Source organism: Stomoxys calcitrans, chromosome 4 (assembly GCF_963082655.1).
Source record: "Stomoxys calcitrans chromosome 4, idStoCalc2.1, whole genome shotgun sequence".
In the NCBI taxonomy this organism is placed as follows: domain Eukaryota; kingdom Metazoa; phylum Arthropoda; class Insecta; order Diptera; family Muscidae; genus Stomoxys; species Stomoxys calcitrans.
In genome coordinates, this window is record NC_081555.1 from 140,851,268 (window position 1) to 140,877,276 (window position 26,009).

Below are 26,009 nucleotides of genomic sequence, written 5' to 3' on the forward strand. Positions count from 1 at the left end.
ATATCTTCCAATAAACGGCGATAGTAAGCGGCGATAAGATTAACCTCTTAACTAATCGGGGATAGCATTTTTCTCCATACAAACTAAGCTAGAAAGTCCGCTTAGTGGGTAAATAAAACACCCCTTTTATTGTTTGAATCCATAGCCTTTTCCCTTTACAGAGTTATGAATAAAAAGTAGAATCTTCATTTTTTTTTGGTTTAAAAAAATCAATTTTAATTTTTCTGTGCTTTTTCGTTTTCATAACAAAAATACATGTTTGTTTTGTTTTTATAATTTTTTTTTGTTTTTTTGTTGTTGTTTTGTTTTTTTTTTTAAGATTAAAGTAGTAGTACAAAGAACTGTTTTGTTTTTTAGCATCTTAAATGATAATAATAATAGTAATAATAATAAATATACATACATTTATGATTGCTTACTTGAACCAACAATACTTGATGCTGATGAAATTGTGGTAGTGGTAGTGAGAGTGGGGTAGCGATAGGGGTGGGGGATAGTGGTAGTGCTAATGTTGTTGTTGGCGACAATCATGATGGTAGTATCCACCACAAATGCCGCCATCATTCGAAAATCCACCATAGGCAGCCATGAGAGCACAACTACCCACAGTGGCGGTATGGTATGGTGTATAGGTGAGAAAGGTGAAAAATGATACAGATGACGATGACGATGATGATGATGATGATGACAACGAGGGTGAAGTTGATAAAGTTGGGGAGGCACTCAAAGCCATGCACTCCAAGAGCATGTTCTCAATTCGCTTAGGTATCCAAGTACGAGTTTTATAAAGACCTCGTTTTAGCGACGACGTCTTAGGGTTTGTATCATCATCTTCTTTGTTGTGAGGGCAAACCCTTGTGGGTCCGGGATTAGTTTCGATGCCGGCTCGAACCAATAATGCTCGGAGCAGTTTAGCCGGCACATGCTGCTCCATAACTAAAAATTTGAATACTTGCATGTGGGCGTTGTGGCAGCAGTCTTTGGTGGCATTTCCATGGGAGTGGTGGCATGAGCTGCGGCCTTCAAGTCGTTAGAGGATTGCTGGTTTGGAGGAATCGCTGTTGTTGATGTTGATGACAATGATGGTGATGGTGATTGTTGCATAAGAACCGCTTCTGATTTAGAGGATTGCAAACGTTTCTCACAATACAATTTGCCTATGGGTTGGGCAAAGGTGGCCGCCAGACTTTTGGTTATTAAATATTTACGATTGGTATTGGTGTTTGCATGAGGATTGGATGCAGATGCTGATGCTGATGATGATGATGTCGGTGAGATGATCATATTAGCTATAACTGGGCCTGTGGCAGTGTGGTCTTGGAATTGTGATAGATAGGAGGAATAATGGGATGATGATGAGGCAGAGGTTGACATTGGAGTATGAGGGTAGTTTATTGCAGTTATCGGAGATATCGAATCGCCGGTAAAGGAAATTCTTAAGCCAGGCGATTTGTATATCGCTGAAGAGTCCGAGCCCAATGAATGCTGCCTTTGCAATGAGCAATTGGTCTTGCTGTTACTGCCACCGCCCGGCAACGGTGGGCATCTCTTCGAAGGTGATGTTGTTGACGGCGACGACGACGATGTTGTTGTAGGCGTTACAGCCGTTGCCTTACTACTATTGGTAGGACTGGGGTCCAGTATACTACTCAGCGTCTGTGGTCTTTTTCTATCGGTTATGGGGAATTTATTTTTTGTACAGCTTAAATCCAACTCTAAGGTATAAAAACGTCCTCTACGATATTTGGTATTTTCATTTTCTATGGGCTTGCAGATGCTGCCGCTGGCGGTCAGTAGCGGCGTTGGCGGTAGCGGTGTTATTAGCTGATGCGTAGAGTTGAGGCGATGATTTGTGTGATTCAAGGGCTGTTGGGAAACGGTGCAGATGCTGCTGCGATTGCTGGTGGTGGTTTGATCGCTGCAGGTGCTGCTGCTAATGGGGGTGCTGGCACTGCCACCGCCGCCGCTGCTGTTGCCACCGTTGCCACTGCCAAATACGTAGGAGTGGGCATTCGTAACAAGGGTTTGTATAGGCTTGGAAGAGGCGGGATTTAGGCTGTAATCGGATGACGATGTGGTGGCCACCGCACCATCAATTTCATCAAAAGTGTGTTTTCTTCCACGTTGAATTTGTTCCAGTTCCATTAACTGCTGGTGCATATTTATACAGCTACGGCGTAGGTTAATTATAACATCTGCACTACGATTATCTACAACCTCCCGGTCTTCGTCGTCGTCATCATCGCCATCGTCTTCATCATCATCACCGTCGTCGTCGTCGTCGTCGGATGTTATCCTAAGTTCGGTATTGTATTCGTGTTTTGTCGAGGAGGCGCTGGTGGACACATTGGGTGGTGGTGCAGCAGGTGGTGGAGCTTTGGTAAAATTTTTACAATTTTGTTTTAAGATCGCTGCAGCAGTTTTCAGGCGGGGCGAGGGATCCAAGAGTAGATTTTCACAACTGGCCTCATAGACACTGGCCAAAGGCTGTGATTTTAAGTGAGGTTTAAGGGAAGGCCCTCCAACTCCTACGCCCACAGACAATGAGGACGAGGAGGAAGATGAAGAAGATGTAGGGCCGCCGCTATTGTTCACAGTAAACGAGGTCTCGTTTTTTGTATCACCCACATTGTGGGTTTCAATGCGTATGCTGCTCGTATTATTCAAATCCCTTTTCATTCTCTCCTTTAGCAGAGACATTTTATCGCCGGCGGGTAAACCTATTCCTGCTGCTGCATTTAAACGCTCCTTTATGGGATCAGGTTTTTTAAACGAATCCTTATCCTTTTTACTGATGATATCCAACGGCTCATTGTAAAAGGAATCAAAATCCAAGTCCAAAAACAATTCCTGTAAAAAACGTCGGGCATTCATGCGATACGAACATCGACCCAGGGTACGGCATATCTCGGAGTATAGACATATATCTTGAAAGGAGGCTGGATGCTTTTGCTTCAACTCCAACAAAGCCATTTTGGATTGTTTTGCGCTCACTGGATTGGCCAGACGCTGGACATTGTACAGTATATTCGCCGTCAGCTTATCGGGCAGACTTTCTTCGCTCAAAATACTTTCGGGTGATTGGAATTGCAAATCCGACAGCTGTATGGAGGAAGCATTGCTGTATTGTTGTTGTTGCAGGGGAGGTTTATTGGAGTTGGGAGGAGCAGCAGCCGCAGCAGCATTACCGCCTGCTGTATTGGAGCTGTTGGCAGTAGATGTTGTACCACCACCACCACCTCCACCAGGACCTCCGCCTTTTCTAGATAAAGCCACTGTGGCTTGTATGCCTGCCGCCACCAAAGCAGCCGAGGCATTAGTATACATTTCACATAGTGTTGTGGTGGAGGTATCGCCCGAGCCTCCTCCCCCTCCTCCATCAAGTCGTAAGAGATTTTGTGAGCGTTTCCTTTGACGTGAGCAAAATAAACAATTGCTGCGACCATGTTTGGTTCCTTGCCATTTGGAACGCTTGCTCACCGATGAAACATCGGAGAGCGATGATATTATAGATGACTCATCGCCTGCCTCATTGTTTAGGGAATCGTTAAGGTATTGTTGTTTGGCCGTCAAAAGATTGATGTCCATTAAGTCTTGATCCTGTATATCTTGTGAGACATAGGTCCGCGTTAGATTTCGTGTGGGGAATAAATCCAAAAGGTTTTTGGGTAAGGATATACCTGAAAGAGGAGAAAGAGTGGAAGGAGAGAAAAACACATTAATAATTGAAAATTTTGGAAATCATTTAGCTAAAGCTTAGACAAAGCACAAAAATGAGCCACACAAATATACAAGATGTGCTGAGCTTCTTAAATTTTGAAATGAGCCCTCAATTTGCTTACTCGTTAACTCAACGACTCGCGATATTAGGAACAGCCAGACATATCGCTGCTCTTTTAAATGCGATGGTGTCAGCGTCTAAACCCAATCAAAGTGTCAAGGGTCAGTGTCAAGTTGTTTTACTAGCATTTCATATTGCACTCTCAAGGTCAAAACAGAATGAGCGCCTTGAGCTTTGTTGTTGAGCATCGCGTTGCAAAAATGCAACTTCGCACACAAATACCACAGAAGGAAGCAACACGCAAAGGTAAAAGAATTTTCAACTTTGACGCTTGAAAGCGAGCGTCATTCTGTGTTGACACGCGTGAAGTAGTGTTTTTGGTCTTCAAAGAGGCGCTGGCCTCTGACTCTAGCGTCAGCGGTTTTTTGTTCCCCATATGAATTGTATGTAATATGGACTCTCGTATCTTCAAATGTAGGTGTTATGGTAGGTACTATACTCGCTTTTCCCTCCAAAAAACTGCTCATGTCATTCAGAAGGACATTTCCCTATAACTTACGAAACAGTTTTAATAAAAGTATTATGTTATCATTGAAACGCTTGAAATTTTGCAAAAATACTTCTTAATAGTGTAGGTCGGTTGGGTTTGTTTTCATATAGCTGCCATATAAACCGATCTTGAATCTTGACTTCATGAGCCACTAGAGGGCACAATTCTTATCCGATTTGGCTGAAATTTTGCTTGAGGTGTTTTATTATGACTTCCAACAACTGTGCTGAGTATGGTTGAAATCGGGGCCTTGAGCGTCTAGAGTGTTTCGTTATGACTTCCAACAACTGTGCCAAGTATGGTCTTAATCGGTCTATAACCTGATATAGCTGTCATATAAACCGATCTTGAATCTTGACTTCTTGAGCCACTAGCGGGCGCAATTCTTATCTGATTTGGCTGAAATTTCGCATGACGTGTTTTGTTATGACCTCTAATAACTGTGGCAAATATGGTTCAAATGGGTCCATAACCTGATATAGCTGCCATTTAAACCGATCTGGGTTCTTGACTTCTTGAGCCTCCATAGGGCATAATTGTTATCCGATTTGGCTGAACTTTTGTACAACGGCTTCTCCCATGACTTTCAACATACGTGTCAAATATGGTCCGAATCGGTCTATAGCCTAATACAATTCTTACTCGAATTGGCTGAAATTTTAAACAATGACTTCTACTATGGTATGCAACATTCAATTCAATTATGGTCTGAATCGAACCATAACTTGATATAGCTCCAATATTATAGCAATTCTATTCTTGTATCCTTTGTTTTCCTAAAAAGAGTAATCGGGAAAATAACTCGTTTACGTGTTTTGTTTTGTTAATTTTATGTATTTGGCGGACGCGCAAGTTGTCACTGGAAGTCCTACTTTTTATGACGATTAAGTGATCAGCTGATAATTTGCCATCTGTTTTTGACATACTGAAGTTGGCATCTCTGTTTTATGTTTGGATCAGTTATTAGCATGTTCACTGCTATTACATAGATGGCGCTGTAAATGTTATTTTTGTTGCTGCTGATAAAGTTACTTAAACACAATCCTAATGGTCCTTAAATAAGGTAACTTATATTAGAAATCAGTAGGGTGATAAACGAACAAAAGCGAACTTTGAGGCTTGAGTATTTGGAGCATTGTAACTGAAGAACCAGTATTGATTAGTAACGAGTCGAGTATCTGACCAAGTTTCTCAACCCATCTTATTGGTTTCGAATGTTGGAAAATGGGCAGATGGATTCCGCTATTGAAGCCACGGAAAGATTCGAATACCCAGGATAATACTATAGACCGAGTTCCCTTCTCACACCAGTAGCTAAGGCGCTTCAAAGACTACTCCTACCGACCCCCATTAGAGAACTTTCAATTGTCAAGCATCCAAAACGACTTTATAATGGGTCGATGAGGGATTGCAACCCAACTTTAGTTGAGTTGCCAACGGACAAATTTGTTATAGAAATATCTATTTCTGTGTTGAGTTGCAAACTTTTTTAGTTGAACGTTCAAAACACTGATATTAGATGAAACTGACAACAATTTCCAACTTTATACTAATTTTTATACCCTCCACCATAAGATGGGGGGTATACTAATTTCGTCATTCTGTTTGTAACTACTCGAAATATTCGTCTGAGACCCCATAAAGTATATATATTCTTGATCGTCGTGACATTTTATGTCGATCTAGCCATGTCCGTCCGTCTGTCCGTCCGTCCGTCCGTCTGTCTGTCGAAAGCACGCTAACTTCCGAAGGAGTAAAGCTAGCCGCTTGAAATTTTGCACAAATACTTTTTATTAGTGTAGGTCGGTTGGTATTGTAAATGGGCCATATCGGTCCATGTTTTGATATAGCTGCCATATAAACCGATCTTGGGTCTTGACTTCTTGAGCCTCTAGAGTGCGCAATTCTTATCCGATTGGAATGAAATTTTGCATGACGTGTTTTGGTATGATATCCAACAACTGCGCCAAGTATAGTTCAAATCGATCCATAACCTGATATAGCTGCCATATAAACCGATCTTGGGTCTTGACTTCTTGAGCCCCTAGAGGGCGCAATTATTATCCGATTTGACTGAAATTTTGCATATAGTGTTTTTATATCACTTCCAATGACTGTGAGTAGTATGGTTCAAATCGGTTCATAACCTGATATAGCTGCCATATAAACCGATCTTGGGTCTTGACTTCTTGAGCCTCTAGAGGGCGCAATTCTTATCCGAATGGAATGGAATTTCGCACGACGTGTTTTGTTATGATACCCAACAACTGTGCCAAGTATGGTTCAAATCGGTTCATAACCTGATATAGCTGCCATATAAACTGATCTTGGGTCTTGACTTCTTGAGCCTCTAGAGGGCACAATTCTTATCCGATTTGAATGAATTTTTGCACGAAGTATTTCGTTATGATATCCAACAACTGTGCCAAGTATGGTTGAAATCGGTCCATAACCTGATATAGCTGTCATATAAACAGATCTGGGGATTTGACTTCTTGAGCTTTTAGAGGGCGCAATTCCTATCCGATTTGGCTGAAATTTTGCATGACGTATTTTATTTTTACTTTCAACAACTGTGTCTAATAAGGTTCAAATCGGTTCATAACCTGATATAGCTGCCATATAAACCGATCTGGGATCTTGACTTCTTGACCCCTAGAGGTCGCAATTATTATCCGATTTGCCTGAAATTTTGTACGACGGATCCTCTTATGACCATCAACAAACGTGTTTATTATGGTCTGAATCGGTCTATAGCCCGATACAGATCCCATATTAATCGTTCTCTCTATTTTACTTCGTGAGCCCCAATGGGCGCAATTCTTATACGAATTGGCTGAAATTTTACACAGGTCTCCAACATATAATTTAATTGTGGTCCGAACCGGACCATATCTTGATATCGTTTTAATAGCAGAGCAACTCTTTTCTTATATCCTTTTTTGCCTAAGAAGAGATGCCGGGAAAAGAACTCGACAAATGCGATCCATGGTGGAGGGTATATAAGATTCGGCCCGGCCGAACTTAGCACGCTTTTACTTGTTATTTTATGGTTTATCATCTGGCAACGCAACTATAGTTGAGTTGCCATCCACAATCGACCCCCTAAATTTCATAGCACGGCGACAGGTATACGCTATTACCGCACATATCGCACAAAGTCACGACCAGGTCAAGACGTGGTGTAGAACGGTCCCTATGGCTTTTGACATAGCCAATGCTTTCGATACTGTCAGCTATGTCACGCTTTTGAGGACATCCACAACATCATCCTCCAGCCAGGCCTAAAACGTTGAATGGCGAACCTATGCCCGTGGCCATAGACCCTCAAGCAGCATATTTGGAAGATTTAAGCAGTATTCACGATTGAATGCTGCTCTTCTAGACCATCCGAAATTCATAGCATCTGAAGAAATAAACCTGCTCCCACGAACTAGAGAGGAGTTCTGACTCACCTACGTCATGACAGATGCAGCCGCTTCAATTCATTTTGTTTGAGGTTTGAACTCGACTTACCATCCCTCGAATTAGGCATAGATTGACATCGCCGTGGAGACCACCGTAGCGCAGAGGTTAGCGTGTCCGCTTAGACGCTGAACGCCTGGGTTTGAATTCTGGCGAAACCACCAGAAAAAATTTTCAGCGGTGGTTTTCCCCTCCTTATGTTGGCAACATTTGTGAGGTATGCCATGTAAAACTTCTCTCCATAAAGATGTCGGAATGCTGCACGCCGTTCGGACTGGACTTAGTGGAATGTTCATGGGCAAAATTTGCCGAACTACTCTAGAAACCTAAAGTATCTAACTGGACAAAGCTCTCACCCAAGAGAGCGGCTCTCTGATCGGCCTAGCTCCCCTTGCGTTAACCTTGACCGTTGGTTTTCCCTTCCCTTCTTCTTTCATTGGACAGGAGTCGAGCATCTTTTGCACCACTGCCCTAGAATTGCTAGAAGACTCGGGATTATGGGTGAATACTATGTTTCGTGTTTGTATTCCCTCTACACACTTAGCCCACTGGTCATTCTCGATTATAGAAGTGGTAAACTGGAGAAGCTATCACCTATAAGAGCTTCTCTTTGCCCCGCAGTGCCACAAAAAGAGAGGCCACAGAATTATGGGTCAGCACCACGCTCTGTGCCTGGATATCCTTTAAGCATTTAATTCTCTCATCAGCATACTATAGCATGCTGAAGTAGCTAAATGCACAAAGCTCTTAACTGTGAGAGGTGCTCTCTGGTACGCCAAGGTCATTCGCTTTTATTGCTGTTGTTGTAGCCACATTTGCATGTGAAGGTAACGATCTTCATTTTGGTTCATAGGACCGATCGCCGCGGGAACATAATTGTCATTGGCTATCTAAAGGCGCCAATAACTACCCTTGTAATATCGAGCTTCACAGGCACTCAGTTTTTACCCAAGAGGCCTCTCACTGAGCCTGTCCATATAACACCACTGATTGTCCGCGACTGCAGTTGCAGCTACTCCATATGGAGCATCACTATCACTATCAAACTATTCACTGTCCGCAAACTGTGGACGCGCCCCTCAGCTCACAGCTAAGCTCTTGTCTTAGTCGTTGGCTTCCCCTTCTTCATGTATATTCGATGAAATAGAACTTGCCTTAATCGAAATTATTGTATATTTATTCCAAAATCGTTCTTATCACACGATGTGTAAAACTTTCAGAGTTGCCACATTTGAAAAAACATATGTGAAATGAAAATAAAGAGCAATGCTGTTGATGTTGTAGTCGCATTTACATGTGTAGGTGGCGCTTCTTGTAAAGCTCTTTAGATGAGCAAGCTTGTTCGAATACATACGAGCGATCGCCGCGGGAACATAATGGCCAATGTCCTCCCATATCTCCCGTCAATTATATTCTAGAGCAGATACTTCATCCTACATAAAGGCGCCAATAACCCGCCTTGTCACAGCGTGCTTCATAGGCACCCAGTATTTAAGCAAGAGCCGGTGCCACCCGGTCTTTCACTGAGACTCAACTGGATATCGCTGATTGTCCACGACTACAGTTGCAGTTACTCCGTATGGAGAATTCCACTATCCGCGCCGTAACTCCCAGCTTCTGTCACCTTTAGGTAGGATGAAGTAGCGGCTCTAGAGTCTAATTGACGGGAGATAGAGAAGATTTACTAGGCTTGATATCAGGAATCCTTGACCAGCATTAAATCGATGCAGCACAATGCGACAATATGTATACCGTTTTTGTCACCCAATGCATATTTCGAAGTAGAGGTGTGCAGGTGAGACGTAAGTAGTCGTGTAACGCGTGTGTCGCGTGATTGAATTAAAACTCTTCGTGCGTGAGCGGGAAACACATCATCACAACACGACTCACGAGAAAATCACGAACCACGAGAGATCACGACTTAGGGTTGGTATTCTGTTTCGTGAGTCGTGATTTTTTCGTGATTCGCGTGAGTAAAATTTTTGTCTCGTGAGCGTGAGTCGACATAAAAAAGTCGTGCGTGAGTGAGTGCATGAAGAAACACTCACGTGCACAGCTCTAATTCAAAGCATTACAAACTGAATTTTTAAGTTACAGTATTACGATAAAGGAAACCTTTAAGGATTAACCCATCCCCAAACCAATACTCACCCGCATAACAAGGACCTTTCGAATCATTTTGTGATAGAAATTTGGGGGCATTTAATGTTGGCAAGGGTACTTGCAACTCCTCCGAATCCAGTTGCCTGTAAAACCACAGAAAAACAATCATATCACATGTCATCCCTTCATAGGCCCATTTGAAAGTTGCTATACTTACGCATACATTCTTAGTGAAGTTTGACGATCTAAACTTCGCACCTTACTCTTGCGTGATGAATCACCAAATGAGGATTTACGGGGACGAAATGAAGCGTAAGATAGCAAGTCTATACGATCTATAATATCATACAATTCAGCACCAGATTCGGATAGAACAGGTCGACAGTGACGTCGTAAGGAACGTAATTGGGCATAGCCTTTTATGTCCACAGGACTAATGGCATTTTGCAAATAGGAAGTGCCCACCAAAGAGATGCGACGCATTAAAGACGATTGAGCCAAAGGGATCTCCAATAAATTGGACATTGAGGGTATGGGACTTAAGGGGAATTGTTGATAGTCCCTGAGGAGGAAAAAAAAAAAGAATATGGAAAAATTAAAATATAGTAAATTCCAAAAGAAATAACGACTAAACACTTACCCCATTGCCGCTGCTGTTCTCCCTGTCACCGATTCACAACTACTTACACCCGAAGTATTCGAATCAGTGCAGGAATTATAACGCGTTCGATGTGAGTGATGTAAGGCTGCTGCATTGCCCCCTCCTCCTTGACCACCACAAAGTAGACTAATAACATCGGTCGTTTTTGATTCCGACAATGAACGCTGATGTCTACCATGTCGAAGATATGAACCCTCTGGCAAAGTTTTCGATTTGGCCGCCGCTGGCATTATGCTGCTGCTGCTGCTGCCGCCGCCACTGACAGTCGAGTTGCCACCAGCACCCGCTGCAACAACGCCGCCTACACCCATCTGTCGTGAAGAAGAAGATGTCTTCTCAAGTTTAGCCCGTGGTGAACTAAATTTATTTGGTTGCGTTGTGAGATTATCTACACTAACCTCTTCCCCCGATGTTTTAATACTATCTGTGGTGGTATTAGCGTCTTGAGCCTCCGAACTTGCACTGGCCGCACCAATGGCATCCCGATTGGTGCTGGTACTACTCAGCAGTAAATTCCAATAGCTGCCCGTGTAATAGGAACCATCGATTTGATCCTCCATCCCTGTGTAGTTATAGGGCGGTACATCGTCGAAATGATGGCGCATAGGCGTATAATTGCCCAACATCCAGTCCTCGGGTTGATGCACCGGCCATGTGGTATTGCGATCATGTCGCACACTCAGCCAGTCTGGAAAAGAAATGGAAAGAAATAATTTTCACATGATGGCCATGCTTGTTGTCATACTTGAAACATACTCAGTTTAAATAGAACATTAGCTCCATCATTTGTGCTACCAATCAGGCCCAATACACTGTAGCAAGTTGATCTTATGGAATAAATATCACATTTTGTGGCCAATATAACCAATTTTTCATAGATTCTGGAAAGAAAAGTAAAAAACAAATAAAATTTTTTGTAAAACTTTCTCCAACATTTAAAATTTTATAAAAAAGAATAAAATTTGATTTTTCTTACAAATTCTATTAAAATTGAATATCGTTGAAATGGGATTTTCAAAGAACATTTCGTCGAAATTTTATTTTTTAAAGAAAATTTCGTTGAAATTTAATTTTTTTTAGATTCCATTGCAGGATATTGTCCGGCTCTAGACTATTTTGTTTAATGCCTTTCTATCAATTCAAATAAAAGCAGCAAAAATGTGGTGTTGGTGAAAGCATTTGACAAGCTACCCGTATCGCGATTTCTGGTTCGTCATAAACCTTCATCAGCGGAATTTATCAAATGGATCAATCAAAAATAGTGTAGGTTGTAAAGCACACATCCAATTTGAACAGAGCTCTAAAAGTCTACCTGCTCCACAAGCGCAATGGGAGCCAAGTAAAAACTTAATTCTCTTTGTCAAATTCAAAAAGCTTTAAGTAACAAACATAAAAATCATTTTTTAAAACCATTTCATTTTTGTAGGAAATTTAGACAACATTTCATTTTCATAGAAAATTTCGTTGAAGTTTAAAACTTTTTTTTCATAAAAATTTCGTGGAAGTTTAATTTTCATTGAAAAATTTATCAAAGTTTGATTTTTTCGAAAATTTAGTCAAAATTTCACCTTTATAGAAAATTTCATCGAAATTATTTTCAAAGAAAATTTCGTCGAAATTCGAATTTCAAGAAAGAATTAAAAGAAGATTTTCTTAGAAAATTTCACCTTTCGTCTAAACTTCATCTTCATAGAAAATTTCGTCAAAACTTCATCTTCGAAATTTGGTATTCATAGCAAATTTCGTCGAAATTTGATTTTCATGAAAAATTTTGTCAAAAGTCGATTTTAATGAGACTTTCGGCAAAACTTGATACAAAATTCGTCAAAATTCGATTTTAATGAGACTTTCGTCAAAACTTGATAGAAAATACCGTCGAAATTCGAGAAAATTTTATCGAAATTTTATTTTTTTAAAAATTTTTGTCGAAATTCCATTTTCATGCAAACTTTCGTCAAAATTTAATTTTTATAAAAAATGTCAAAATTTAATTTCCATAAAAAAATTTCGTCAAAATTTTATTTTCAAAAAACAAAATTGGCAAAAATTTTGATTTTCATCGAAAATTTTGTCAACGTTTGATTTTTTCGAAAATTTAGTCAAAATTTGATTTTTTCAAAAATTTTATTATTTTATTTTTATAGAAAATTTCGTCGTAATTCGTAATTCATTTTTTTTTTAGAAAATTTCACCTTCATAGAACATTTCGTCAAAACTTTATCTTCATAGAAAATTTCGTCAAAAGTTCATCTTCATAAAAAAATCGTCGAAATTTGGATTTCATAGAAAAAATCGTCGAATTTATCTTCATAAAAAATTTCGTCAAAAGTTCATATTCATAAAAAAAATCGTCGAAATTTGGATTTTATAGAAAATATCGTCGAATTTGGATTTTTATAAAAAATTTTGTCAAAAATCGGTTTTAATGAAATTTTCGTTAAATCTCCTTAGAAAAATCCATCGAAATTCGATATTAAAGAAAATTTGATCAAAATTTGATTTTCATAAAAAAATTCGTCGAAATTTAATTTCCATCGAAAATTTTGTCAAAATTTGATTTTCATAAAAAATGTCGTTAAAATTTCATTTTCATAAAAAATTTTCGTCAAAATTTAATTTAAATCGAAAATTTTGTCAAAATTTGATTTTCATAAAAAATTTTGTCAAAATTTAATTTTCATAAAAACTTTCTTCAAATAAGAAAGAAAATTAATAAAAAAATATATTCGAAATTCGATTTTCGTGGAAACTTACGTCCAAATTTGAATTTAGTAAAAAATTTCGTGAGCATTTCTTTTTCATAGAAAATTTCTTCAAAACTGGATTTCCAAGAAAATTTTCTCCAGGATTTCGTCAAAATTCGATTTTCATGGGGAACTTCGCCAAAATTTCATTTTAATAGAAATTTCTTCGAAATTTAGATTTAAATTTTTCTTTATCGTCAAAATTTTATTTCCATAGAAAATTTCGTCAAAGTTTGATTTTTTCGAAAATCTCGTCAAAATGGGTTTTTCATAGAAAAAGTTGCCAAAAATTTATTTTCATAGAAAATTTCGTCAAAATTTAATTTTAATAGAAGATTTCTTCGAAAATTAGATTTTCATAGAAAATTTCGTCGCAATTTCTTTATCATAGAATTTTTCGTCAAAATTCGATTTTCATGGAAAATTTCGTCATATTTTGATTTTTATAAAAAACTTCGTCTAAATTCGAACTTCATACAAATTTCGTCAAAATTAGTTTTTCACCGAAAATTTCGTCCAAATTTAATTTTTAAAAAACCGATTTACTTAGAAAATTTCGTCGAAATTTGATTTTCTAGAAAATTTCGTGAAAATTTGATTTGCATGGAAAATTTCGTGAAAATTGATTTTCGTAGAAAATTTTGTCAAAGTTTGATTTTTTCGAAAATCTCGTCAAAATGGATTTTCATAGAAAAAGTTGCCAAAAATTTATTTTCATAGAAAATTTCGTCCAAATTTAATTTTCATAGAAGATTTCGTCTAAATTGGATTTTCATAGGAAATTTCGTCGCAATTTCTTTATCATAGAATTTTTCGTCAAAATTCGATTTTCTTAGAAAATTTCGTCCAACTTTCATTTTCACAGAATATAGAAAATTTCGTCAAAATTCAATGGGTCGAATTAGATTTTCATAGAAAATTTCGTCAAATCGATATTATTTTTTGGTTAATTTTTCTTCTGGCTTACCTTGATCCCGATTCCAGGAAAAATTCAATACCATTCGAATGTGTGGATGCATGGCCTACTGCCCATATGGCCGCCTTCAATTCCAAACATTCTGCCTCATCCGAACACTTGCCAGCACTTATAACATCCAAAAGCTGTGGCAAATCACCGAATTTCCTTAAGGCTGTTGTACCCTGGGTAGTCTGTACCATTTGCCCATACAAATGGGCTGGGATATTGGGGGGTATTATAATGGGGCGGGTATTTGAATTGCGGCGACTATAGCAGCCCTCCTCGTTACGCACATGCAGGGTAAGACTGGAATGTGTATCGGCCTCAACAATTAAAACATATCTATTGATATTAAAGGGGAAAGAGAGAAGAAGGGGGGGACAGTTATTATGGTTCTCAAGAACTTCACAAGTCAAACAAAAAGTTCAACGACTGAAAAGACGTTGATGGCTTTTTGCTAGACTTTTATTGGGATTTCACGCTCGCCTCTTATTGTAGCCATTTTTCCAGTATTCGATTTCTTCTTTAACCTTCGCCTTGGGTTGATTAAGACCACGTGACAGGGAGTAATAGCGTGCCATCAGCAAACGGCCAACATCGCCGAGAATTTTCAAATTTGGCCACAGACTAACGATTTCCTCCAAATAATACTGCAAATGAAGCAAAATTATCAAAATCTGATTTTTGTTTATAATAGAAGGGCCATTTACCTTTTCATGGCATGCCTCTTCTAGCACTTCCATGGCCGCCAAGACCACACTGCGATCATAGTCCTTGGTCTGTTGTATGATCAAAGGTATACCCCAAACTTCAAAATTGGGTATGCGGGCCCTAAGCAACACCATTAGGAATTGGGTGGCATAATAGCGGCCGCTGCGATCTTTGGCATCGGTCAAAGCTTTCTCCAAAACTTTGCGGGTAACCGAGTCCAGGGTATAATCCAAGCCCGAGACAATCAATTTTACATAACACACATGATCGGTATTGCGCACCAAGTTGATGAGACTAGAATGACATAAAATTTACATACCGCCAAAGGTTAGTTGCACAACATTGCCAACAACTTACTGTTCAAATACCGCCGTGTTCGTTAGTATCGTTATGCCCTTTTGCGCTCGACACATTCGTCCAATAAATAGAAAATACTGTTGACACATGGTGGTGTCCATGTGATGCGGACTAAATAGACAATCATGGGCCCGATTCGATGTAGTTACCGCCAATAGTTGTGAGGCCACATCCGTAAAGAAATCAGTCAAAAGACGCACACTTTCCAAAGGATAAATGGCCAATAGCCAATCGATTAGATCCAAACCCACTTGTACATATGGCGGCAATGTCTTGCCATGATCCAGATCTTGGTGAGAAAAGCAATTCTTACTGGGCTTAAAGAAATCGATGAGGTTTTTGAGGAACGTTAAACTGGGTTCTTCCATTTTGCGTATAAGATTTGACTGTAAAAGAGAGAGGGAAGAAAAGAGAAAAAATATTAATCAAAAATTTGAAGAGCATAACATGCAATACAGGACAATGCTAAAATCTGTTGAACTGACGATAGTCTTTTCCATGCCTTGGCTGACTACATCGAAGCCGCCTTTACATTGACGGCCTTCTGGAGTCCAAACATGGTGCTAGTGTATCCCCCTCTATTGGTGAATTGGGTTGATACGTTGCTGAAAGACAGCCTCACTGACGGAGGACTCGATTGAGAGATTGTAATTAGAGAAACACCGCAAATAGGACTTTATTCCCCATTTTGTGGTTTCTGGTTACCAATAGGTTTGTAGGATTTTCGAGGAGAGAATGAAGGTCGTTGGCACAGCAGAGGGCTCGTTTAGGAAGATTGTGATTAGAGTGTTTTATCGACTCTAAAAAACCGGTTTATCAACGCATCACTGACAGAGGGCTCAATTAGGGATATTGTGACGTAAGGAACACCGCAAAGAGGGCTTTTATCCCATCTTTTACTGCTTTTGGTTATCAATAGGTTTTCAGTTTCTTGGAGGAGAGTATGAATGCAATGTGATTAGAAAAACTTTACAAGGAGGGGTTGTATCCGCCCTGGCTTCCGATTATCAGTGTGATTCTTTGATCCTGCGAAGAGACGATGAAGGCCTTTGTTGTTGTTATAGCCATATTCGTCGTAACACTACAGATTGATACATTTAAAGATTATTCTGACTCTGCTATCATCTCCAGATCTAGCTCCAGGAATCAAGCCACTTCAATTGGAACGGCCAGGGATTCTGCAGTCAGATTAGTTGTTGTTGTAGCAGTTTGTTGTGTTCTATCTTTCGCCCGCTTTATTCTGTTGAGTGTCAAGACCCTAGTTTTTTTTATGGAATGTCTTTGCATTAACCCTGCAGTCAGTAAAAACGAGTCAATCTAAGAACAGATATCGGTAAAAAATTCTTTTACATTGGACGGAGGGAAAAAATGAAAAGTGATCGCAGAATAGAATCCAAAAATTCTACCAGCGAATTGAGGAAGAAAATCTGGTTGTAGCTGCAGATATTGTGCTGAGTTTATGAACATTTTCCTAGCTGTTGGTATTCCATAGTGAGGGCTATAGTCCTAGCGATACGGTTTCGAAGCATATTCAGCGTGGCTGCACTCAGGGGTCCATCTGTGCTCCATATATATGGAACCTCATGATGGATCCCCTGCTGGGACGTCTCGCTGAGTCCTTCAAAATCAGTGCATATGCGGATGACCTGCTCATCCTGATTGAAGGACATTCCAGACTTGCTCTGGAAACTCGCGGTGAGCTTGCCATGGGCATTGTGCGCGAATGAAGCGATCGTGTTGATGTTGACATCGCTGAGAACAAAACTGACAATGTTGCCCAAGGGCATCTTGTCGCGGAATCGTGCACCCACGATTCGATCTGGTGGACCTAGCATCAGGAATGTAGCGCTGGTAAAATATCTGGGTGTGACTGTTTCGGAGAGAATGGGTTTCCTGGTCCATTTGGATCGGGTGAAGGAGAAGATGACTGGAGTAGCCGGTATGATTAAGCGTGTTCTGGGAAGAGATTAGGGTGTTAGTCGTCGCGCTGTTCGGTCCATATATGGTGGTCTATTTGTTGCTTGCGCAACTTGTGGAGCGCCTGCATGGCACGGAATTGCGGCGACAGGGCGAAAGAAGATCCTCTCTTAGGACGAAAGAAGATCCTCCTTAGGACGAAAGAAGATCCTCTCTTGTCAGAGGGTGGCACGAAAGAAGATCCTCTCTTGCTTGCCTGTGTGTAGAACTGTTTCGACAGATGCACTAAAGGTATTGCTTGGCGCGCCCCTCTTGATTTACTCGTGAGTTACATGGCCGTTCTGTATAGTGTAAAAAAGGGAATTCCATTAGTGTATGAGGATTGGCTCACGGCTTCTAAACTTGTAGATGGGGATGTTAGGCGGCTCAAGGCACTTCTTTTGGAGCGTCTTGATGATAGGTGGAGAACTAGATGGGCGAACAGTGACAATGGTCGGGTGACTTACGAATTTATTCGTGACGCGACGTTCGTACGAGACCGCCCTGACTTTGGTTTCGGCCTAAGTCTGGGCTTCATACTGACGGTACATGGTTCCTTTAACGCATTTTTGCATCAGAGGCATTTGTCCGTGACTGATCTGTGCGACGGTGGGAGACCTGAGGACTGGAGGCATGTACTGACGGAATGCCCGTACTATGCAGACATTAGAGTTTTGGGCGCGATGGGGATTAGCGAGGCGGTGTGGGATTTCAGTAGGGCCTTTGAATACGAGAAGACTGTTGCAAGGCTGGCCACCTTTTCCCAGGAAGTATTTCTTAGGAAACGGACAAGACTTAGTGGAGGGATGAATACACGCTAGTTATCCATAACGAGGTGTTGCTGTAATGGCGCGACCGAGTGATTTGGTGCTGCGCATGGCCTTGCAGCTGCCTTGCCCATGTTGATGCAGCAGCGTTTGCCCATCGTAGGTTTCCCGTAGCTTTTGTGGTTGTGTTCGGTCATCCGTAAGGGTGGCCGCGTTGATTGTGAGTCCCATGTTGAAGCAGATATGTGTGGCGTAGCTCGTGAGGGCTGCCGCGTCCTGTTTGTGGAACCTGGAACTTCAGTTCCTGGCAATGGTGAGGCCGCAGTAGAGAGCAACGTGGTGGCTGTGGTTTCTACCCAAATAGCGGGTAGAGCATAAGCTCGGCGTGGAGTTGCGTTTTCAAACGGGTGCCGTGACCCATAGATTGGAAGGAGTTTTAGGTAGTGCTCCGCTCCTCACCAAGGAGGTGAACACGTCCAAATACGTGGGATCAATTTGCTACTCATGTGTGGGTTACCACATGTGGGGGCGATGGTAGACGCATTGTATTCACCTTTGAGCCTCGGACCTCGCAGGTTTGGGCCGTGATGCCAGGCATCTGCGTTAAACACGACATTCGGCAGTGAGGAAAGTACAAAACCGGTCCCTGATAACCGTAATCAGGGACCGGCTATTCAGAGAACTATTAAATTCCTGAGTCTAAACGCTAACAAGGCGGCTTTATTTGGAGATTTCCTTTTAAGGCAACATTTCATTAAATGTAATTATATTTTTTTTTGTTGTTATTTTTTAGTTTGTTTACTCACTCTTATTATTGTTGATATAACTTCCCAATCCCAGCCACTGCCATCCTTGGAATTTAAAACATTTGAGTCTTTTATTAAGCGATTCACTTTGATATTCTCCAGGAACGGTAAGATTTTGTATTTCAAACGAAAACTGGCTCTTCGTGTGGAGGATGATTGCGAATTTGATTCATCACTTGAGGACACCGAATCCAAACGTGGTCTTTCCAAAGTACCTATACCGCCACCGCCAGCACCCAACGAAGAAAATTGACCCCCGGGTGCATTGGTGGCAGGAGGTGGTGATTGCAAACTGTTGCTGGCAAAAGGTATATCCTGAGCGTTGATTTCTCGTCGAAAAAGTTTTGTATTTATGAGGGCTAAGAAGAAGAAAATGGACCATTCGTTTTAATCAGTTCAAGATAAATTCGTATTGCCTACTCACTTCCTTCTTGTATAATACTATCCAAAAATAAGCTACTCGAAGCTGGGCGATTTCTTAGCATCTTCTGATAGCATTGCAATGCTGATATGGCAGCACTTGCATGCAAATTACCTCGTGTGGCATGTGATATTAGACTCGGCAGTGCCGGACTGGTACTGCATATGTCCGGTGGTAAATGGGTATGCATTAAATGCAATATCTTGCCAATAAGAACAGTGGCTGCTACGGAAACAGAATCGTCGCTCGATACAATAACCTCAACCAAGGCATTGAGGAGACCAGTCTCTAGAAAACAATACAACTGTAAGGCCAAATGTTGTTCGCATATATTGGGAGCACGTGCGGCTAAGCTAGGCAATATACTACGACCCTCGGCGGCCACAAAGCCATTGCATAATAGCCAATTATCCTGAAAATCCGAAGGATCAACGGCCTGCAAAGCCACAGCATACTCCTTAGTCCATGTGGGTTGTGGAAGACCTAACAGTTCAAACAGTAATTCCAATATTGCTTTCTGTGGGAGAGAAAGAAGAAAAAATGCTCATTAATGGGAGGTTTCCATACGAAACGGAAAGTCGTTTAGGCAAAAGCTTACTCTAATTTCAGTTTGATTTAAATATAAAGCATCAACTATAGCTTTTAAACCGGATGGTTTACTTGGATCACAGAATTCAATGGTCCCAGTCCAGCTGCGCAATACAGATAATAAAGCTAAACGACAACTTGTGTAACGTAATTCACGGGCATCCCTGAAAAAAAAGCAAAAAAGGGGTTAGTGTGAAAAATTTATGTTAGACCAAAGAAAAATTTCATAGAAATGCCCTATAAAGACAAGATTTTCATGAAATTTTTTGCACCGGAACGAACCAGCATAACCAAACAACCTGCCAATGGACAGGTGTATATCTTGTGTTATATCTTAAAAATCAAACCAAATTTAGAATTTTAGTTTAGTTTTCGTTCAAAGGCTTACTTATTCTTATCCATTATCCCCAGTCGATATGTATAATCGCAATAGGGCGCCGCCAAACAATCCAAACGTACTCCCGATATATTACGCGTATGGGGCCATTCCAGCAAATACAATAGAACACCACTCAAACTCTCCGCTATTCGGGGATTGTGACATTCGAGTACATTGCGGGTGATGGAGGTGACACCGCCACAACATATCAATAATGTTGGATTTAATACAGCAAACTCACAGAGTGTGGCCAGACAGGCTCTTAAGAGGTTATCACTTTCCTCGATGCCCGTATCCGCCAGGGATACCAGGCAACGAACCAACACCGGACTTATATTTTCCGGTGATATTGCTAACATTTTACGAATCTAAAAGAAGCAAAACAAACAACAAAAAGGCAATGAATCATAATTTATAAGGGAGAGAAATGAGAGAGAGAGAGAGAGAGAGAGTGGGTTAGACTTACCAATTTCAAAGCTTGAACACGTTCATCGTCATTTTTCAACATTATATCAATGGACCGGCATAGTAAATGAGGCAATTGAATAGAGTTAAACACTTTGACATCCTTGGTGGTTGTCAAAACATATCGTATCGTACGTATAGCGGCCGCTCTTACTTGGGTAAAGGTATGGATTAAGGAAGCACTCAAGCTGGAAGGAAAATAAAGTGAAAAATAAGGCAAATTAGTAAGCAAATAATACTGTGTGAATGTGAGGGTGAGTCGGGTGTGTAAATTCCCTGCACTTTGTCCTTTTTACATCAGATATCCAAAAAGGACCAGTTGGAGATCTTAATAGATGATCACAAGGATGCTTCTTTAATATTCGATTTACAACTGCAAAAAATTAAAAGATCGCTTAACGTTGGTGGCTGAGAATTGAATAACGGAACGGAAGTTACTCCGCGCGAATAATTCGTTTGAGCCCTAACGTGGGACCGTATGGCATACCGCCTGCTATGTTGCAAATGGTGCAACCATGGTCCACACAACTTCTTGTGCCGATGGCAGCTGCGTTTGTAGTACTACGTCCTAACTCTTTAGCTGTTATTGTTTAAGGTGGTTTTCAACCCAAAGGCGGGGAAACCGAGCCATTCCCCGCAAGAGGTCATTCACTTTAAAATCCTTTGTTTTAAAGGCCCTGTTCATAGAAAAAAAAAAATAAAAATCGTTCTCAATCACGACATTAATTGATCCCATTAAATTTTTAAATAAAACTGTTTCAATCAAGGAAATTACAATATCAATCACCGTTTTTGAAAAAGTAATTGAAAAAATGTTCAATTAAAAAAATTACATATTCAGTAAAAAAAAGATTGTAATTTTTAAAATTGTCAATTTATTTTTTAATTGATCCAATTAAAAAAATTATTGAACGTTTCAATTAATTTTTTTATTGATATAATTACAAAATGATTGACATTTTTTGAAAATTCCTATTAATTTCTATATTAGGTTAACGGATGTTTACCTCCTGGGGAATGAACTTGAGGTACGTTGTTTGAGCAAAAATCTGAACACCCGTATAAAAAAACACCCCGCGAGGGTTCCCCAAATAAATTCGGGTGTCGTGAAGTGTCTGCTTCTCTTTCATTAAAAAAAATATTATTGAATCAAATAATTTTTTAATTGAAAGCAAATTTATTTTCAACAAAATTTTTAATTAAACATTTTTTGACTTTTTGATTTTTTTTGTGCCCAAAGGGTCGGTACCCTTTATGTTGCGGTTGGCGACATCAAAAGGAATTTAGCAACCCTAGGCACGTAACTTTGGCCCCCGTGGCGAAGAGGCGAGCATGTCCGCCTATGACGCCGTAAGCCTGGGTTCGAATCCTGACGAGAAAATCCGAAAAAAATGTCCCTCCTAGGCTGGCGACAATTGTGAGGTACTGTGTCATATTAAACAAATGTTATGGCAGCCCTGTAAAAACTTCTCCCACACATTTGAATTGAATGTGTGAGAAGTTCACATTTGCATTTGCACTTCACTTTGTCGGCCTTTTTGTCCTTAAATAAGGTGCTGTGAGGACCGCCCCCTATTGGTGAATTAGGTTAATACAACAGAGAAATGCAGGATTCTCAACGCAACAATGGTGGAGAGCTCGATTAGCAAGATTTTAAACAGAGGAACTCCGCAGGGAGAGCCCTTTAAAAACTTCTCCCACACATTTGAATTGAATGTGTGAGAAGTTCACATTTGCATTTGCACTTCACTTTGTCGGCCTTTTTGTCCTTAAATAAGGTGCTGTGAGGACCGCCCTCTATTGGTGAATTAGGTTAATACAACAGAGAAATGCAGGATTCTCAACGCAACAATGGTGGAGAGCTCGATTAGCAAGATTTTAAACAGAGGAACTCCGCAGGGAGAGCCCTGTAAAAACTTCTCCCACACATTTGAATTGAATGTGTGAGAAGTTCACATTTGCATTTGCACATGTTAGCCATCCATAGCAGGATGCTTTACCAAAAGCAAAGTTACATACAAGAATGAGAATTAAAGGCCTCGTTTAATGAGCGTAGAGAAAGCTGCCTATATGAGCGAAGGCCAACGGGCTTAGCATAAACCCCAGAATGGCTGAGCTGGTACTTTTCGTTGGGAGGCGAAAACAGGATGTTTTCAAGGAATCTGTCCTGGATAGGGAAGAGCTGTCGTTCTATCCGCAGGTTAAGATCCTGGTCGTGATTCTTGAACGGAGACTTAGCTGGAAAAGAAACATAGAGAAAATGGTCAAAAGGAGTCTAAATGTGTTCTACTCCTGTCGCAACTCTATAGGGGCTGAGACTACAGAAAGTTTACGGTGGTGGTTCCGCCGATGGATGTCATGACATCAGGTTCTTGAGAACTGCGTCCTTCGCAAGAGGTCTTACAAGACGGTACAAGGCACCGCGGCGGAGCTAAGCTCTGGGACATGGAGGTGTGGCCCGAGAAAGGCGCGGAAATGGCGATGAAGATCGCTCTTCTCAAACTGAGCATTTTTTTGTTGTTGTTGGGGGACGGCTATACGCATTGCGGCATGCTATATGCGTTGGATTTTTCAGGAGAGAACTTCCTTGTTGACGGGTTAGACGTCATTTTTCCGAATAGGAATCAAGGAGTCATAAAGGCTTCCCATAAAGGGAGCTATGGACTACACGTACCCCACTTTTTCAGGGACCTTCTGCTTAGGCCAAATCGGGCAACTAAATCAGCGAACGCTCTCCTGTGGGAATTTCTTTACAGCGTGGATATATTCAACGATGACCTCATGGATGAGGAGTGGGCTAGCAGATTGCAGGGTGGTGAATACTCTGCGTATTAATTCGTGGAACAGGATATCACTTATCCTGGGTCTGAGGAAGCATGACCTTCAAGCGCTGACTGGCTATTGAAACTTTTGGTATATATCGTCGCTCTGGACTCCGGGAGAGCCGAAATTTTGAAGGGTGTGTGATGACGAGAAGAGTTGGAGACGGTCAAGTATCTTTTGTGTCACTGTCACGCAACTGCAAGAAGAAATTGGATAGTGAGTGAACACCCTTTTCCATGTCCTACAGACACTTAGTCCTCTCATCATTTTTGAGTTTTTTAGAGGCCTGTTTTGGCTGGCTGAACCATTTTCCTATATTTAAGAATTTGTCCTTGGTTCAACCAGTTCCCCACATTTCCATCTTGCCCTTTCGTTACCTTTTTATACTCTCCACCATAAATTCTAAACATAAGAAGAAAAATTTCTCGTATATTTCAATTTGTACAACCACTTGGTATGTTTTATTGTTCTTACAAATTGGTCCAGGAGGCCACCGGAGCGCAGAGGATAGCATATCCGCCTTCAAAGCCGAATGTGTGTTATCACCTCCTTATACTGGCGACATTTGTGAGCTACTTTGCCATGTAAAAACTTCTCCCCAAAGAGATGTCGCTCTGCGGAACACTGTTCGCACTCGTCTATAAAAAGGAGGCCCCCTATCATTAAGTTTAAACTTGAATCGTTTAGCACTCAGTGAAATGTGAGATGTTTGCCCTGGTCCTTAACGGAAAGTTCATGGGCAAAATTAGCATTTTTTACAAATTGGCCCAACCTAGTTAACATACGCTCACTCCTTCATGTAGCTGCCACTTAAGCCCATCTCTCGATTTGAGTTCTGAATTACGCAGAAGATATTTCTTATCTTTCTAGCATATGTTGCGAATAAATTGCATACATGGCCCCTTTTGGAAGTAAACCCCATATAAATCGATTTGAGTTCTTGAGATTACCGGCATTACATTTTTTCTTCTTGAAGTCAAATTTCTCAACCAATGTTGATGCAACTTAAAATTCTGATATTTTTTAGATCCTCCTGCCTATGCTACAAGTATGTGCCCTTTAGGCTCTATTTCTCGGATTGAGTTCTTGTTTAACTTTTCTTTTTCTCTGAAAATAAGCGACAACTAGTTACATATTTGAATTTATCACGTTTCTCTTAACCAAATCTAACGTTACGACACGATAATAAATAATCACTTAATTAAAAAAAGGTTTGTTGAACAGTAACAAACAGCTGACAAATTTGTTTCATTCTGCTGCGATATTGAAGATATACCTATATGTTGAATAAAAAAAGTATAATTTCTTTTGCCTAGATATATTAAAAACTATTTGCAAGACTCATTAATGCTTAACGCCATTCAATGAAGTTTATTTGTCTGGAAACCTAACATGGAGTACAAACGTAAAACAAGAGAGAAAAAAAGTGAGATGGTGTAGCCACAAATAAAAAACGGCCGTTACAACTGCTCAGCTGTCTACTGTCTGACTATTAAATAGGTGGTCTTAGTTTGTTATTGTTTTCCATGTCAGCTACTACGATGGATGGAAGGTTTGGGTGTTTAGTGTGTTGCTGAAAATAAATCTATGCCATATCCGTACTTACCAGTAAAGCAACTCTTCCGTGGTAAATCCCAAATTACTTTTAGATGTTGATGTCGCCGACGCCGCCGCTGTGGCCGCCATAGTTGATGGGGTGGCCAGAGCAGAGGGTGTTGTAGCAGTGACAATAGCCGTTGCATTTGTAGTGCTGTTGCTGCTGCCGCCGCTAATGTTCGAAACAGCGCTGGATGCATGTTGTGTTGATGATTTGTTAGTTGGTGTTGTTGTTGCTGCTGTTGATGATGATGGTGTAGTTGTGTGGTGTTGGTGCTGCTGTTGTTGATGATGTTGCTGGTGTTGTTGTTGATGGTGATGATGTTGATGTTGGTGCTGTTGTTGGGTTTTCTGTTGTTTTTGCTGCAACCACTGCTGTCGTTGGCACAATGTAGCCAAACCACTGAGCAGAAAGAGACGCTTGGTATCGCGTGTCTCACGGCAACATAATGCCGAATAGATATCATAGCAATTCTCAGCAGCTGATTTCTTTGGATCCAAGCGATAATACTTTTCCGAGTCTTCTGAAACTGAAGAAGAAGAAGTAGAAGAAACACAAAAAAACACCAGTTAGCATGTGGTTGGTTAGAGTATAGTAAGTTATAAACGCTTGAAAAATAATAATTTATGTACATTTAAATGTTGGTATTTACATATTTCTATAAATTAGGTTGTGGGGCTCATTTAGAAACATTTACTAGGAAGTCAAGAAGTAATTAATTTAAGTTTGTCACAAAAAGGCAGGCCAAGATTAAATGCTTTTTTCGCCCGAACTTGTGGTTCTTATTTATAGTAGACTAGGGAACGATGGATATCAGGTAAGGGTTCTGAGTGACTTTAACTTGGTCAAAATTTAAGTCAAACATGGCTCCTCAAGC

General features: G+C 40.5%; 1 protein-coding gene across 5 annotated transcripts in view; it reads right to left on the minus strand.

Annotated features, from left to right (window-relative positions):
- Positions 1-930: 930 nt before the first annotated feature.
- The window catches only part of LOC106088531 (rapamycin-insensitive companion of mTOR), a 163,112-nt gene continuing 138,033 nt past the window's right edge, over positions 931-26,009 (minus strand). For 3 of the 5 annotated variants that reach the window (XM_059367744.1, XM_059367746.1, XM_059367743.1), the window contains 15 exons: positions 25,142-25,661; positions 20,714-20,900; positions 20,257-20,615; positions 19,879-20,032; positions 19,284-19,797; positions 18,860-19,218; positions 15,331-15,716; positions 14,973-15,267; positions 14,749-14,912; positions 14,272-14,604; positions 11,317-11,441; positions 10,540-11,248; positions 10,117-10,461; positions 9,948-10,042; positions 931-3,680 (listed from right to left, as the gene is read on the minus strand). In XM_059367744.1, the coding sequence (XP_059223727.1) occupies positions 937-3,680; positions 9,948-10,042; positions 10,117-10,461; positions 10,540-11,248; positions 11,317-11,441; positions 14,272-14,604; positions 14,749-14,912; positions 14,973-15,267; positions 15,331-15,716; positions 18,860-19,218; positions 19,284-19,797; positions 19,879-20,032; positions 20,257-20,615; positions 20,714-20,900; positions 25,142-25,661 (7,289 nt within the window). In that variant the 3' untranslated portion in view covers positions 931-936. The remainder of the gene's footprint in view (positions 3,681-9,947; positions 10,043-10,116; positions 10,462-10,539; positions 11,249-11,316; positions 11,442-14,271; positions 14,605-14,748; positions 14,913-14,972; positions 15,268-15,330; positions 15,717-18,859; positions 19,219-19,283; positions 19,798-19,878; positions 20,033-20,256; positions 20,616-20,713; positions 20,901-25,141; positions 25,662-26,009) is intronic. The other 2 variants (XM_059367748.1, XM_059367747.1) reach the window with 2 other exon arrangements.